Below are 13707 nucleotides of genomic sequence, written 5' to 3' on the forward strand. Positions count from 1 at the left end.
AGTTGAGTCATGCCCTTTTCTACGCACCATGCAACTTTACTTAATTATAGTTTATCATATGTAATATAAGTAATCCTATTGTTTTCTGTGTTAAACTTAGACTGATGCCAGAATTCGAATACATAACGCTAGGGCTGGGAGATGATCCCAGAAAGAATCGATTTTCTCATTCCAGGAGTTGGGAAGTAAGAGTCGAATCCAAAGCTGTTTAGTAAAATGTAATGCAGGAGAATTACAGTACAAGCAACTCTACTAATGGTGAAGTATTATTACTGTATGCAATGTTGTCACTTTGTCATGAAGACAATTGCACATTAAAGGTTGCACATGAAATTCACTTATTAGTATCATTCATTTATGTCTTTAAAAAATATATATTTTATTACTCGTGACTTATAATAATACTAATACTACTAACAATTTTGTTGCCGTGAACCACTCAAGATCTCGCTTCTGTTCGATGTGTAAGTCTGCAGACTTTTCATGTTTTCCCCTTTCTTGGTGGGTTTCCTCCTGGTACTCTGGTTTCCTTCCAGAGTCCAAAGATATGTTGTGTAGGCTGATTGGTGTTGTGTGATTGTGCATGTGTATATACACAGTGCCGTGAAATATTTTTTTGTTTTTTACCCCTTCCTGTTATTTTTGTTTTTGTTTTTTTGCATATTTGTTACGCTTAAATGATTCTGAATGGAACAAATTCCAAAGCAAAATGCATTTTTTAAATAATAATAACTGGTGAAGCGGTGGCTTAGTTGTTAGCACTTTCACCTTGCACCTCCAGGGTCTGGGTTCAATTACCGCTTCGGGGTCTGTGTGGATGGAGTTTGTCTGTTCTCCCTATGCTTGTTGGGTTTCTTCCCTCTACACCAGTTTCCTCCCACAGTCCAAAGACATGCAGATTATTCTAACTGCTGTTATCCAAATTGCCCATAGTGTGTGAATGTGCATAACATTGGAATAAATCCAATACTTTTCCAGAACTGTGCATACATTTTTTGATGACTCTCATGTGTGTGTGTGTGTGTGTGTGTGTGTTTGTCTTTTGCCTGTAATGGATTAACTGCTGCCTCTCTAGTATGGACTCCAGCAATCACCCTATTGGTAACTCTATACAGGATAAGCACCATGAAAAATGAATTAATCAACTAATTAATGCATTTATAATTTATTATTACTACTTTTATTATTATTATTATTATTATTATTATTATTATTATTATTATTTATTATGAATGTTGTTTTTGTCACTATCGATCATAATGCTTTATAAATATTACTTCTTTTTTTTTTTGCTTGTGCTGCGATTTAATTTGTGGAATCGACTCTTTGAATCTTTTCATTTCCAACACGTAAAAATTTGAATCAGATTTGGAGTCGACACCGAAAGTTTCGGAATCGAACAGCCATCCGGTACGCGAGTTCAGTCATTCTGATAATTGAGGAAGCTGGCGGGCGATACCATTCTCACTGAGGGGGAGTAATAACTAATATACCGTCTATATCTGATTACATAAAAACGATAATTGTTTAATAAATCACTGGTTTACATAACAATATAGTATTATATAAAATTGTGAACAATGTAACTATTTTGGACGCTTTTATAGAAAGATTTCTTTGGTTAGTCCTAACGACTCCCCCCTTTGCCTGACTGTTGCCATGCTCCAATATCAGTATGGGTGTGGTGGTAATCCCGGTATGAATTGGTCAGATTCGCGTCAAAATTTGGCGCCTGAGGCCTTGTTGTTTTTGTGGATATACCAAACGACGCAAACAAACTAACAATGAGCGCTGTGTATTTTTAAAACAATTCACTAAAGCATGCTCGGGAACTGACGGAACGTGTGGCGGATCTTAAGAGCTATCAACAGTAGGTAAACGCTAACGGCTAAGCTAAGCTGGAGTTAGCAAAGCTGTAACCTGCTAAAAGTGGTGCTAGTCACAGTGCTGGGTTTAAGGTTATTAAATGTTATGTGTTTTGTTCTCATGTTAGTTTTTTGCTTCTGTAAAAGATGAATTTTATTTTTTTTTGGGGGGGGGGGGGGGGTTGGTTGGTCCTTTGTAAAGCAACATGTGGTTTTTAAAATATCTTTCTGACTTGGATTGTTAGCCTGTTTAGCTAGGTGGCTGCTAAAACACAGTGTACATGGTGTCTGTATAATCTATCTTCCTTTACAGGCATCTTTAATTATTTTTAAGTGTTAGTTGATTAAAATGTTTGTCTTTATGAATTTAAGAAAAATTAAATCTGATCTATTCCATGATTGGCTGAAATCATGAATACAGACTTCTGAATCAAGGCTGTTTTGTTTTTTATAATTTTGTCCTATTATTAATATCTGTCTGACTTTTAAATATTAGGACTAAATTTAAACTTGCTTTTTATTTATTTATTCTTTGTACATACAAGCTTGTATTTTTTGCTCCTGTGAAATGCTTGCTGAGGAAGGAGCAGCTTTCCTTCCTTCCTGTTTTTGAAGCACTGCAGCTCTGTGGTTCTTAGAAACTCAGGCTAAAGTGCACCAAAGGCCACGTCTTGTACTTCCTACAGAGACAGAGACGCCGTCTGCGAGGGTAGACGAAACCACCTTTGTGAACTTGCAAGATGGTACACTGGTTGGGGTTTCGTATCAGCTGTTGCGTACTTGTAGAGGCTCTCCGGTACTGTAGGTGGTGCTGTTTAAATAAATAATGATAAAAAACTTTCAAGATGATTTCTTTGACTAGAGCAAGATACGTGCTGCCTTTTCTTGCGGCTGGATCATGGGTAATCATCGACCATTGGCTTGGATGTGTAAAAGAATAATAGACAAGGCCTCCTTGATGTCATGCCGTTCAATTAATCCGGCTAAAGGTTGTTTTTGCTTCCGTGTGAAGTTATCAAGCACAAGACTACAAGTCACGGGTCACTTCCTACTTCCTGTGTGAACCCATAATAAAACAAAAACTAATGTCCAAACAATTCCATGCCAATTCAGTGCCACAGCCATCAGGAGTCCAAGAGAGCAAAGTTGTCCGTGCTGTCTGGGTCGGAGGGAGGGTCTTATTGTCTCTCGCAAATCTTGTACATCTGTATGTGGAAGAGGGTGGATAGCGCTTTTCTCATAAGCAGCATGGCTGGCTTTACTTTCCCTAAGGAAGCATGCACTAGTGCTAGTTTTCACCCACCCACACTTAGCAGCTGTCATATGATTGTAGATATTTCCTGTCTTTATATATAATTAATTACACGATATATAAATTAAGGATGGGAATCTTCAGGGATGTCCCGATATGATGTCATCACGAATCCTTAGTGTAGGTGCAGATCCGAATCCAATTCGATGTTACTTTTTCAGATTCTCCTACAGTTTCTAACAAACTTAGTAAATCGTTCACTCCTGCCACGCAGGACGTCTGTGCTGGTTGTAGGAGTGTGAATAGTTTACAGTGCACCACCTGCAGGATTGTAGAGGAACTGCGACATGTTACCGCCTCCAGTTGCAAACATTAAAAAGTCTTAATTAGAAGTGAATGTTTAAAAGATCGATTTTTGAGTTAGTGTGGTGTGTTGCCACACAAAAGAATCATGAAACAAAAAAAAAAAATTTTTTCATTTAAATCATGCTGTGGGTGTGACCTGCTCTAGTCTTTTAGCTTTGGAGTGGGAAAAAAATAGTGAAAAAAAAAGAAACAAAATTCACGGTCAAAAAAGGAATCCTACAGAGTATTCTGCCTCAAATACACAACTATTTATAACACGCATGCAAAACTTCAGCCGTAACACACATTTGATCAGATTGGGGGGGGGGGATATTAACTAGCTTAGAAACTTAACATTGAAACAATGCAATCAAATAACCTGATACTGAAACACTTTGCTGGTGATTGAACAGATTGTATGCTTTGCAGGCCTGCGTGATCATCAGCGTGAGAAGTGCAGTGGGAGTGGAGCCCTGAGCGGAGGATCATGAGCGAGCTGGAGCAGTTGCGGCAGGAGGCCGAGCAGCTGCGCAATCAGATCCGAGTGAGTCCAGGCACTACGTTCAACGTTTAGCCGTACACATTTATCCAAAACTAGTCGTTCCCACACAGCCGCTAGTAATTTAACGCTGCCTTTCACTTCAGCATGTGAGAAATCGTAGATGAGAAATGTAGAGCCTGCAGCTTGTTGTACGATTAAATTGCGCCATTTTTGGTTAAAGATGCGTTTATGTGTTTAGTGCTCAGATTAGCGGCGTCCGCTCACCAGAGGAACCAATGATCTCTTCTGCGTCCTTCCAGGCTTAATTCGTTTGTACAAGACAGGATGAGGTTAATCCACTGCTCATAGCATCCTTTTATTTTTGTGTCTCAAGCACAAAGAGTAAATGCAAACTTCAGAGAGATTACATCTCTGTAAAATTGTTCCAATAGCTCAGTCATTTGGATTTCTTGTGTTACTGGTTCATATGTAGTTTGTATAGAATCATATAAGAGTTTGTATCAATTATATAAGAAAATCTTCGTCATGAAATCATAATTGTGTGGTGCCCAAGTACAGTGTCTGACCAAACCCGTGTTGCGCTCCATCTTTGCAAGACTAAACGCGTTAAACGTTCTAGACCTGGTCCCGAGATAATGTTTTCTGGAGATATTTACCAGCTCTTCTTCACTCCTGACATGAATATGCATCCTAAGAGATTCCATCATTCTGTAAGTGAACAGCCATAATTACAGCGTTAAACAAGGTCGAGTGTCTCTAGATGATCCGGTCATTCAGACAAAAAGTGTAAAAAAAAAAAAAAAAAAAGTGGTAAAGTGCCCGTCCTATCATCCGGAGATCGCTGGTTCGAACCCCAGGTGATGCTGTTTACCTCTCACAGTTGGAGGCACAGAGAGAGCTGATTGGCTGAGCTCTCTCAGGGGGGAGGGATGAGAGGTCCCACATTAATCACGGCTCTACAGCCGATCAGGGGCGTCTGTGAGCTCGCGCACGCGAAAGGAGCGGCTAGCGCTTTCCTCCAAATGTGTTACTCCGCCCCTAACGGTTCGTGAGCAAGCAGTTCAAAAAGATGTGGTGGGCTGACGTCACGTGATTCGGAGGAAACACGGAATAGTCCTTGCCCTCCTGACTGAGTGGTAGTAGTAGCCTTAATGTGGGGACCCCTTAGTGACGGGGAGGAATTGGCCACGACTAAATTAGGGAGAAAATTGGGAAAAAAAAAAACCCCAAAAAACGTCTGGGACACGTGACCAAATGTGACGCAAAAGTCTCAGTAAAAATAACTTTTTCACTACTAGGGTAGTGGAAGAAGCAGTTTACCTTTTGTAGCTTCTCATGTTTAATTCATGTTTCATTAACAAATGACGCTGTTGAAACATTAGAAACGGGTACGTTGGAGGTGCAGGATATTTCTGCTTTAAAATAAATACAGTGCAAGAGGAAGGTAATAAATGTGAAACCCACCCTCTTGCAGAAACGATTTTACGAAACCCGGTGGTCAGTAGTGTGATAAACGATTTGTAATATTTATTTCTTCGTTTTTTTTTTCTTTCTTAGTTCTCACAGCTTCTGGATCGCTCTTTCGTTCTCAGTAAGCTTTAAATATTTTATTCAGCAAAAACAGAGCAAATCTCTATACAACAGACCTTTTAAGCTTGTCACATCATAGCCCAAAAGCTTATTCTGAGGTTAATAAAAAATAACTCGACACGCGTGCATTTTATACGTTTTAAACTATTACATTCAGATTTTTTAGAATTATTTTTATTTTAATATTTATTATATTTTATTTATTTTACGCAGAATAGCGATTTGTTTCTTGTTTAACGCATGGTTTCGTATGCATCCTGTAGCTAGCTTGAGGGATGTAGTGCCTGGAACGCCCACTAGTGGCCAGTGTAGAGCCATTTGACTTGATGGATTGGGAAAAGAAATTAAATGCACGTCCCAAATTGATACCGATTATGATCTGGCTCCACTTATGCTAGGAAAAACAAAAATTCAAGTCAATGTTTAATATTAAATTAACAATGATGTCCGAAATGATTCTTCGCTGAGAATACATCTTATATATATATATATATATATATCTTAACTATACGTTTAATAATACAGAACAAGGTCACATGTTTTTTTTGTTTTTCTTTTGATTAAAGAAAGTCTTGTGTAATGTTTTGCTGTGTGTTACAGGATGCCAGGAAAGCATGCAGCGACTCCAGTTTGTCCCAGGTAAAAAAAAAAAATCAGCACGTAAAAGCTTTTCTTGTCTCTCTTTGCATTAGTGTCTTTGTGCAAGCGCAGCACATCTTCAGAACCTGCAGCTAACATAGACTACATGCTTTTAACTTAATAAAATATTAAAGACCCTCCCGCATGTGCGCTCTCATGGTCATGCTGGTTTAAAGATATTTCAGTCATGGAGTCTTTAGGCTGTGGTGGTTTTATTCATCTTATTTGTTTAACACTTCTTGATAAATGACATGAACGCTGGTCACACAAATCACAAGAGATTCCACGGAGTTGCAACTCGCTGACAAATGCGGCAAAAGAAGAAGAGAAATGTCTGACGGTATGTCATGTGACTTTTTAGAGTTTATTGGTCGGTATCTCAGCCCTTCCCTCAGTTAGCGTGTGTCAGGTTAATTTAAAGCAAGCTGAATTTTGTACCACGTTCACCACAGAGGGTCAAATATATTCGAAAGTGATGCATTCCGGGATAAAGTTTAATACGGTGTTAACGTTTCCTTTTCTTGTGTTTTTATTTAATTCTTTAAATATTTTTTTCTTAATTATTTAGGAGTCTAATACTGAAACTTTTTAAACAAATAACGCTGAATTAATGTGACTCTGCCATTTTTCTTCACAAATCTAAAGGAACAAAAAAATACAACAGGTTGCTATTGGAAATTAACAATGATGTGGTGCGATATAGAATTGCTGTATTATTTTCCTTAAATGACACCAGTCGACATGGTTGTATCTCAGGAGTGTTTTTATTTAATTATTTAATTATTGTTATTATTATGTCTCTTCTCACACGTTATAGCAGCTCTCTATTTTTCTTTCCTATTTGCTTAAAGTCAATTTTAGGGAAAATGCTACGGTATGTTATTAAGAAATATAAAAATGCTCTGTACAGCATTATACACCTTTTTAAAGCGACTGATGTCACAGAAACAATAACGCATTAGAAGAAGTAGAGATTTGCATAACTGTCTGACGGTTAATCCACAATTTCTGACTAATCAGTCGAGAATTCAACATGGCATCAGTGTAAAATCATGAGTTAAATCATCACACGGTATTTATTTGCATAATGGATTAAATGATTGGGTTAGTGATTTTGTCTCACATTTTTACTATTGGACGAATGTAAACTTTTTAAATTTAAAATTAGTCATAGAGAGCATTTTTTTTTTTTTTTTTTTTTTTTTTTTTTAAATCAATATTCAATTAAAAATTAAAGGACAAAATGTAATAAAAGCAGCTCTTAGTTTAAGTACAATTGGTAAGCCTGAACAAGTGGTTGTAATCATACAGGATATTATTGCGCCTTCATCATTTTTTCTTTTGACCGCTCTGTCTGTCAGTTCAACTAACTAGATGACTTCTCCACACCAGTCCGATGCTAATTTTACACACTTGGCTCTAGCACATTCTGTACTTTTTGTCATTTCATCATCACAGACCCACCCTTCGTCATTTAAACCTTTTTACAATTATGATCATTTAAAAAAAAAAAATTTTTCCCTCCTCCTTGTTGGTAGATCACAGCTGGACTGGATTCAGTGGGGAGGATCCAGATGCGCACGAGACGAACCCTGCGGGGCCATTTAGCCAAAATCTACGCAATGCACTGGGCTACTGATTCCAGGTCAGTGCAAAAAAAAACACACACGCACAGATGGAGGGAGCATGTGCTGGAGAGAGGAAGAGAAAGTTCAGAGGAGAGTAGGAGGATGGGTGGGTTCCCTCAGCGGAAACCCTGCGGCTCTGTCAGTGTATACTCGATGAATAATGCAGCGAGCTGCTCACAACTCAATGGTGTCCTGAGATTATAACCCCCCCTCCATCTCTCTCTCTCTCTTTCTCTATTACTTTGCCATCATCCTCTTTCTGTCACTCTTCCTGCATCTGTTTGTCCTCGCTCGAACCATCGAGCCGACCCGCAAGCGTAACTGCCTCGTCTCTGCGGGGGGGAGAAATTCGTTTAGAGCCGTTAAATGTCAGCTACTCGTACAAACTAGCGCTGTAATTTTAATAGCATTTAGCAGGCCTGCCCTGTTACTTATTTAAAACATTTAGATGTCTTGGTTTTAGTGTATTATAGAAATGTCTCTATGTACAAAACCGAATTCCGGACGTTTTTTAAATTTGTATAAAAATAAGACATTTAAATCACATGAGCCGATATTTTATTCACAGTAGAACATAGAGAACATAATGTTAAAACAATAAGTGAGCTCATTTCAAATTTGCCGTTACAGGTTTTAAAAAATTTGGCACGGGGGCCACGAGAAGGCAAGAAATTTTGAAAAGATACAGCCAAGTTAATTGACATCAAGTTTGTAACATGATTAGATATAAAAAGGATGTGTTAGAGAGGCATTAAGAGAGAGAAGTAAAGATGGGCAGAGAGTCTATGATCTGTTAGAGTGCGTAAAAAGATTGTGGAAGTCAACGTTTAACATCAAATTGCAAAGGCTTTGCAAATCTCATCATCTACAAGTACGTAACATGAAAAGATTCAGAGAAATCTCTGTGCGTAAGGGACAAGGCCGAAGACCTTCGTTGGATGCCTGTGTTCATCCATGCTTGTGAAAACCATAGGAAAGCCAATGCAGCACGGATCGCTGAAAATGGTCAATGAGAGAGTCGTATCCATGAAGGTCCCACCCACAACCCTCATCATACAAAGGGTTCACTCCAACATCCAGGTGCTAAAGACCACAGCATGCCCCCACAAGGGAACCCAAAACCTAGTTGGTTTTAAAGTTGTGTATATTATAGTATGATGGTTATAAAGTATGTGCATCCCTGATCTTTACGACCATAAATGGTGAAAGCACACAAATGTCTACTATTTCTTTATACACTGTGCGTTACAATTTCCGTTCACTGTAACCAATACGCTCAAATCTCTTCCACCATGACGATGTCCCCCGTGCACAAAGCAAAACTCCATGAACACACGGTAGTTCAGAGCCCTGATTTACCTTTGCTGCACCGAACCATCACCTTTATGATAAACTGAAACCAGAGTCTCCGCAACATCTCACCATTAGTACCTGACTTCACTAAATATTACAATGTAAAGCTTATTATAACAGGAAAAGTGTAGTCTGTGTCATAGTCTGTGAGTTAATTAATACTTAATGCTAACTTAAAATCTTTTTTACTCTCTTAAACCGGTAGGCTACTAGTGAGCGCATCTCAAGATGGAAAGCTCATCATATGGGACAGCTACACAACAAACAAGGTAGGAAGTATGGGTCATGATGGAGAAGAAGAATAGACGATAAGTTTGTTCCTGTATATTTTTGCAAAACTTATAGAATGTACATGTGGTTTAAACTTTAACACATACGCTGAGGTTAATTAGTGTTCTGGTCTTCAAACTTTCTAATAAAGAATACTCTTATTTATTTATTATTACGCATGTTTTAAAACATTACATGCTAAGTGCCACGTTTAGTCGGGTGTGTTTAATTTACAACATTTGTGACTTGTGTAAGCCCCGCCCACTTCACAGCCCCACTCTGCTTGCTCTAAAAAATACTCTTAGAAGTATCCTGTTTGTGTTTTTCAGTGCGTGTTTATTGTTTTTTCTTTTTTTCCCCTGTTTTCAGATCCACGCCATCCCCCTGCGCTCCTCCTGGGTTATGACATGTGCCTACGCTCCGTCTGGGAATTACGTAGCATGCGGAGGCCTGGACAACATCTGCTCCATCTATAGCCTGAAAACCCGCGAGGGCAATGTCAGAGTCACCAGAGAACTGCCCGGGCACACGGGTAAACAAAACACACCACACACAAACACCATGGGGGATAAGGGACGCTTTTTAAACATCGCTGTGAGACGATGGACAAGTTCATTATGTCGGCATTTAATTATTGTTTTTTTTTTCTTCCTATAAGGATATTTATCGTGTTGTCGATTCTTGGATGACAGTCAGATTGTCACCAGCTCCGGAGACACCACATGGTGAGTAAAGGACGTGGGGTCGCCTCTTTTGTCCTGTTTCAAGGCGATGAGGACGATGTGTTTTGCAGGGTTTAATATGCAATATATTTTATTTTATGGACATCGTCGCTTCGTCGTGTCCTCAGCGCTCTGTGGGACATAGAAACCGGTCAGCAGGCCACCATCTTCTCAGGCCACAGTGGAGACGTGATGAGTCTGTCTCTAAGTCCAGACTCCAGGAGCTTCGTATCAGGAGCCTGCGACGCCACGTCTAAACTCTGGGACATCCGAGACGGCATGTGCAGGCAGTCCTTCACTGGGCACGTCTCCGACATCAACGCCGTTTGTGTGAGTGCAACGCACACTTTTTTTTTTTGTGTGCGCGCTTGTTTTAATTCTTTTCAGTAAGCATTAACGAGAAATATACAGGTGCTGAATTTACAAGCTGGTTACAGTGAGGGTGTGTATGTATATGTATATATATATATATATATATATATATATATATATATATATATATATAATATATATATATTTTTTTTTAAAGGTTCTTTTACATCTCTCCAGATATTTAAGATTTCTTAAGGCTTCAGAATGTACGAGTTACATTACTTTATAGATTTTGTTCAAAGTTAGTGCTGTACACCAGATTCTTTTAGCTAATTAGTTACATTAAATCATATCAAAGTGTAAATAAAAAAATTGCCACCACATAAAAATAGAAAGCTTGAAAGCAGGAAACATTTTTAAATAATGTAAACTATACGAATGTATCTATTCCCCTGTCACTTTTAATGAATAAGAAGCGATACGACTCTTAGTAAAACATTTGAAGGCTACAAATGTTTTAAAGAAGGCCGTACGTCTGTGAGCACAATGCAGTCGCTCCCGTGAAGATTCAGCGAGTGGATTGTCTGATCCTTGAAAATCAATGGATAACTCGTCACCAAATTGTTAAAGAATGATTGTGTGTACAGTCTCCCCCTCCCCATCCCCATCTGATTGTGTGAACTGTACACACAATCATTCAACAACTGGGAATTATTGCCACACAACCCCCATACAGTCCTGACCAAACTCCATGCTATTTACACGTTTGTACACATTTGACGTGAACACCCACTATATGTGAACTACATTGTGAACCAAACAAACAAACAAAAAACCTATCTTTATTAGACGTAACCTGAAAAAAAAAAAAAAAGAAGCTATGAACTGTTGAATGCTTAGCAGGAGTTTAAACTTTATTCCTTCTTTTTTATGATGTACAAGATGTCTGTTAGAGCCTTGTACTCCTCTTGGTGTGGCTACAGTATCTGCTTGAATCAAGCATAACTTTTTACAAAATGGTAATCATGGCCACTATCCAGAGTAAGTCTCTCTGAACAAAAAAAAAGAAATGCTGTATATGTAACTCCTTGCATAAAAACATACACTATAAGAAATAAATGTAGCATTGCTTAAGTCACGCGCTCTCTCTCTCTCCCTTCTTCCAGTTCTTCCCTAACGGCAACGCGTTTGCGACCGGCTCAGACGACGCCACATGTCGCCTTTTCGACCTGCGCGCCGACCAGGAGCTCATGATGTACTCCCACGACAACATCATCTGCGGCATCACGTCCGTGGCTTTCTCCAAGAGCGGCCGTCTGCTCCTCGCCGGCTACGACGACTTCAACTGCAACGTCTGGGACACGCTGAAGGGAGAGCGCGCAGGTAAGGCCATGAGAAGGCGCCCCTGAGACGACGTTTTGTCCTGTGTAGACACGACATGGTTTAAACCTGTATTCTCCTTACAGGCGTTCTCGCCGGACACGACAACAGGGTGAGTTGTTTAGGGGTGACTAACGATGGCATGGCCGTGGCCACCGGCTCATGGGACAGCTTCCTCAGGATATGGAACTGACCTGAGTGGACAGGACTGGAGGTTGTTGCGCCACTCTGACCAATCACGGTCACTGTAGCGGCCTGCTTCGACAGAGGAAGCCCTTTACACCCCCACCCCCCTCCTCTCTTTTATTCTTTCTTTTTTCCAGTTGATCTACTCTTCCTAAATCTTTTCCCTAAGGCTACGTCACTGATCCCATTCCTGGTGTCCACAGGGCGGAGCTCTGGGGACCCCCCCCCCCCTTCCCTCTCTCTTTTTTTTCCCCTCTCTCTCTCTCTCTCTCTCTTTCTCTCTTCCACTCGTAAAGAATAGACTGTCGTGTATATACCATTTGCTATTCTTTGTGCTTATATGTGAAATGTACACACTTAGTGTTTGGATGTCGTGCAGAATTTTTACGGTGGATGTGTTGGTCGTCCCTGACCTTGATTTCCTGATTTTTTTTTTTTAATTTTTTTTTTTGGGAACATGCATATATATATATATATATATATATATATATATATATATATATATATATATATATATATATACACACACACACACACACACACAAAGGCACTGCCATCAGTTTGGACTCGTCCACGAACAAGCTGACCCCCACCCCAGGTGCTGAAGTCGGCCCGTGAATAGGTGCTGATTTCTAGGGTGCTGAAGTCGACCCATGGGTTCCGTGTTTTAAGACGTCCAAAGTGTCGGTTTAAGCCGATGAAGCGCGTGAGACGTGTTAGAAAGCACCATACGACACGTGAACGTCTTTGCGGTGTCGTCATTACAGGGCATTATCAGTCTGTCGTTGTGCCGCCCCTCACATGTGGACAGTATTTGCTCGCCGCTCCATCGTACAGTATTGCAGCCGGACGCCACGGCGGGGCAGAATCTAATATTTAGGACATTTGCGATTCCGTCCGTACTGCAGTTGAACCAGCACGACGGGAAGAAACGTCACTAGTAGGTGATACGGGGGATACGATATAGATATTGTGATCTATTAGCGTCATGATATTTGTACTTTTAAAACACAAATCGCATTTCCGTGAGAAGTTAAGTTAACCTTAACCATTAACCTTTTTTTTTTTTTTTTTTTGATGAAGGAAAGTCATCGGGACAGAGGAGGTCATGCTTTTCTAACGTGACAAACTGCTTGTTTTTTTTCTTCTGATTATTGGTAAAAGGCAAAATCACTGGTGAAAGAGAGAGAGAACGGATGTTTATTGCTGCTATAACGTAAGTGAGAGCAGGATCGAGCTCATTTTATCAACGTTTGTTAATAATAAATAAATAAGGGAGAAACGGATCAAATAACGGACCACATCTTCACTTGCAAGCTAGCAGTAGAGTCCGATAGTGTGGGAGAAATACAAGAGGTATATTTCTATTTTTTTTTTTTTTTGTATATATATTTTTTTCTTTTCATTTTAATTTAAGCACTTTGACAGGCAAAAGAAGAACGTTTTAACCTCCAATAGTCTGGCATGTAATTGAAACAGAGCAGAGTCTGAGTCTTAAAGTCAGTCTCTGTTGTTTGAGCTGCTGTAATAAAACATGAACCAACATCCTCCTGACCAATCAGATTGCAGGATTCCATCCATCACCACTGTTTGGTATAAATCACAATATCTTTGTCATATCCCCCAAATCCATCATCCAGTGCCAAACCTAAACTCAAAATGT

General features: G+C 39.5%; 1 protein-coding gene across 2 annotated transcripts; it reads left to right on the plus strand.

Annotated features, from left to right (window-relative positions):
* The first annotated feature begins 1685 nt into the window (after window positions 1-1685).
* gnb4a (guanine nucleotide binding protein (G protein), beta polypeptide 4a) lies at window positions 1686-12270 on the plus strand. Of its 2 annotated transcripts, none has more exons than XM_053486946.1 (10): window positions 1686-1870; window positions 3892-4006; window positions 6155-6193; window positions 7732-7838; window positions 9380-9443; window positions 9814-9976; window positions 10103-10169; window positions 10295-10496; window positions 11645-11861; window positions 11945-12270. In XM_053486946.1, exons 2-10 carry the CDS (start codon window positions 3950-3952, stop codon window positions 12049-12051), a joined length of 1023 nt encoding a protein of 340 aa, XP_053342921.1. In that variant the 5' UTR covers window positions 1686-1870; window positions 3892-3949; the 3' UTR covers window positions 12052-12270. The 2 variants fall into 2 exon arrangements, with proteins under 2 accessions (XP_053342921.1, XP_053342920.1); XM_053486945.1 differs by having other exon boundaries at window positions 1692-1874.
* Window positions 12271-13707: the final 1437 nt, after the last annotated feature.

This window comes from Clarias gariepinus, chromosome 25, assembly GCF_024256425.1.
Source record: "Clarias gariepinus isolate MV-2021 ecotype Netherlands chromosome 25, CGAR_prim_01v2, whole genome shotgun sequence".
Taxonomy (NCBI): Eukaryota; Metazoa; Chordata; class Actinopteri; order Siluriformes; family Clariidae; genus Clarias; species Clarias gariepinus.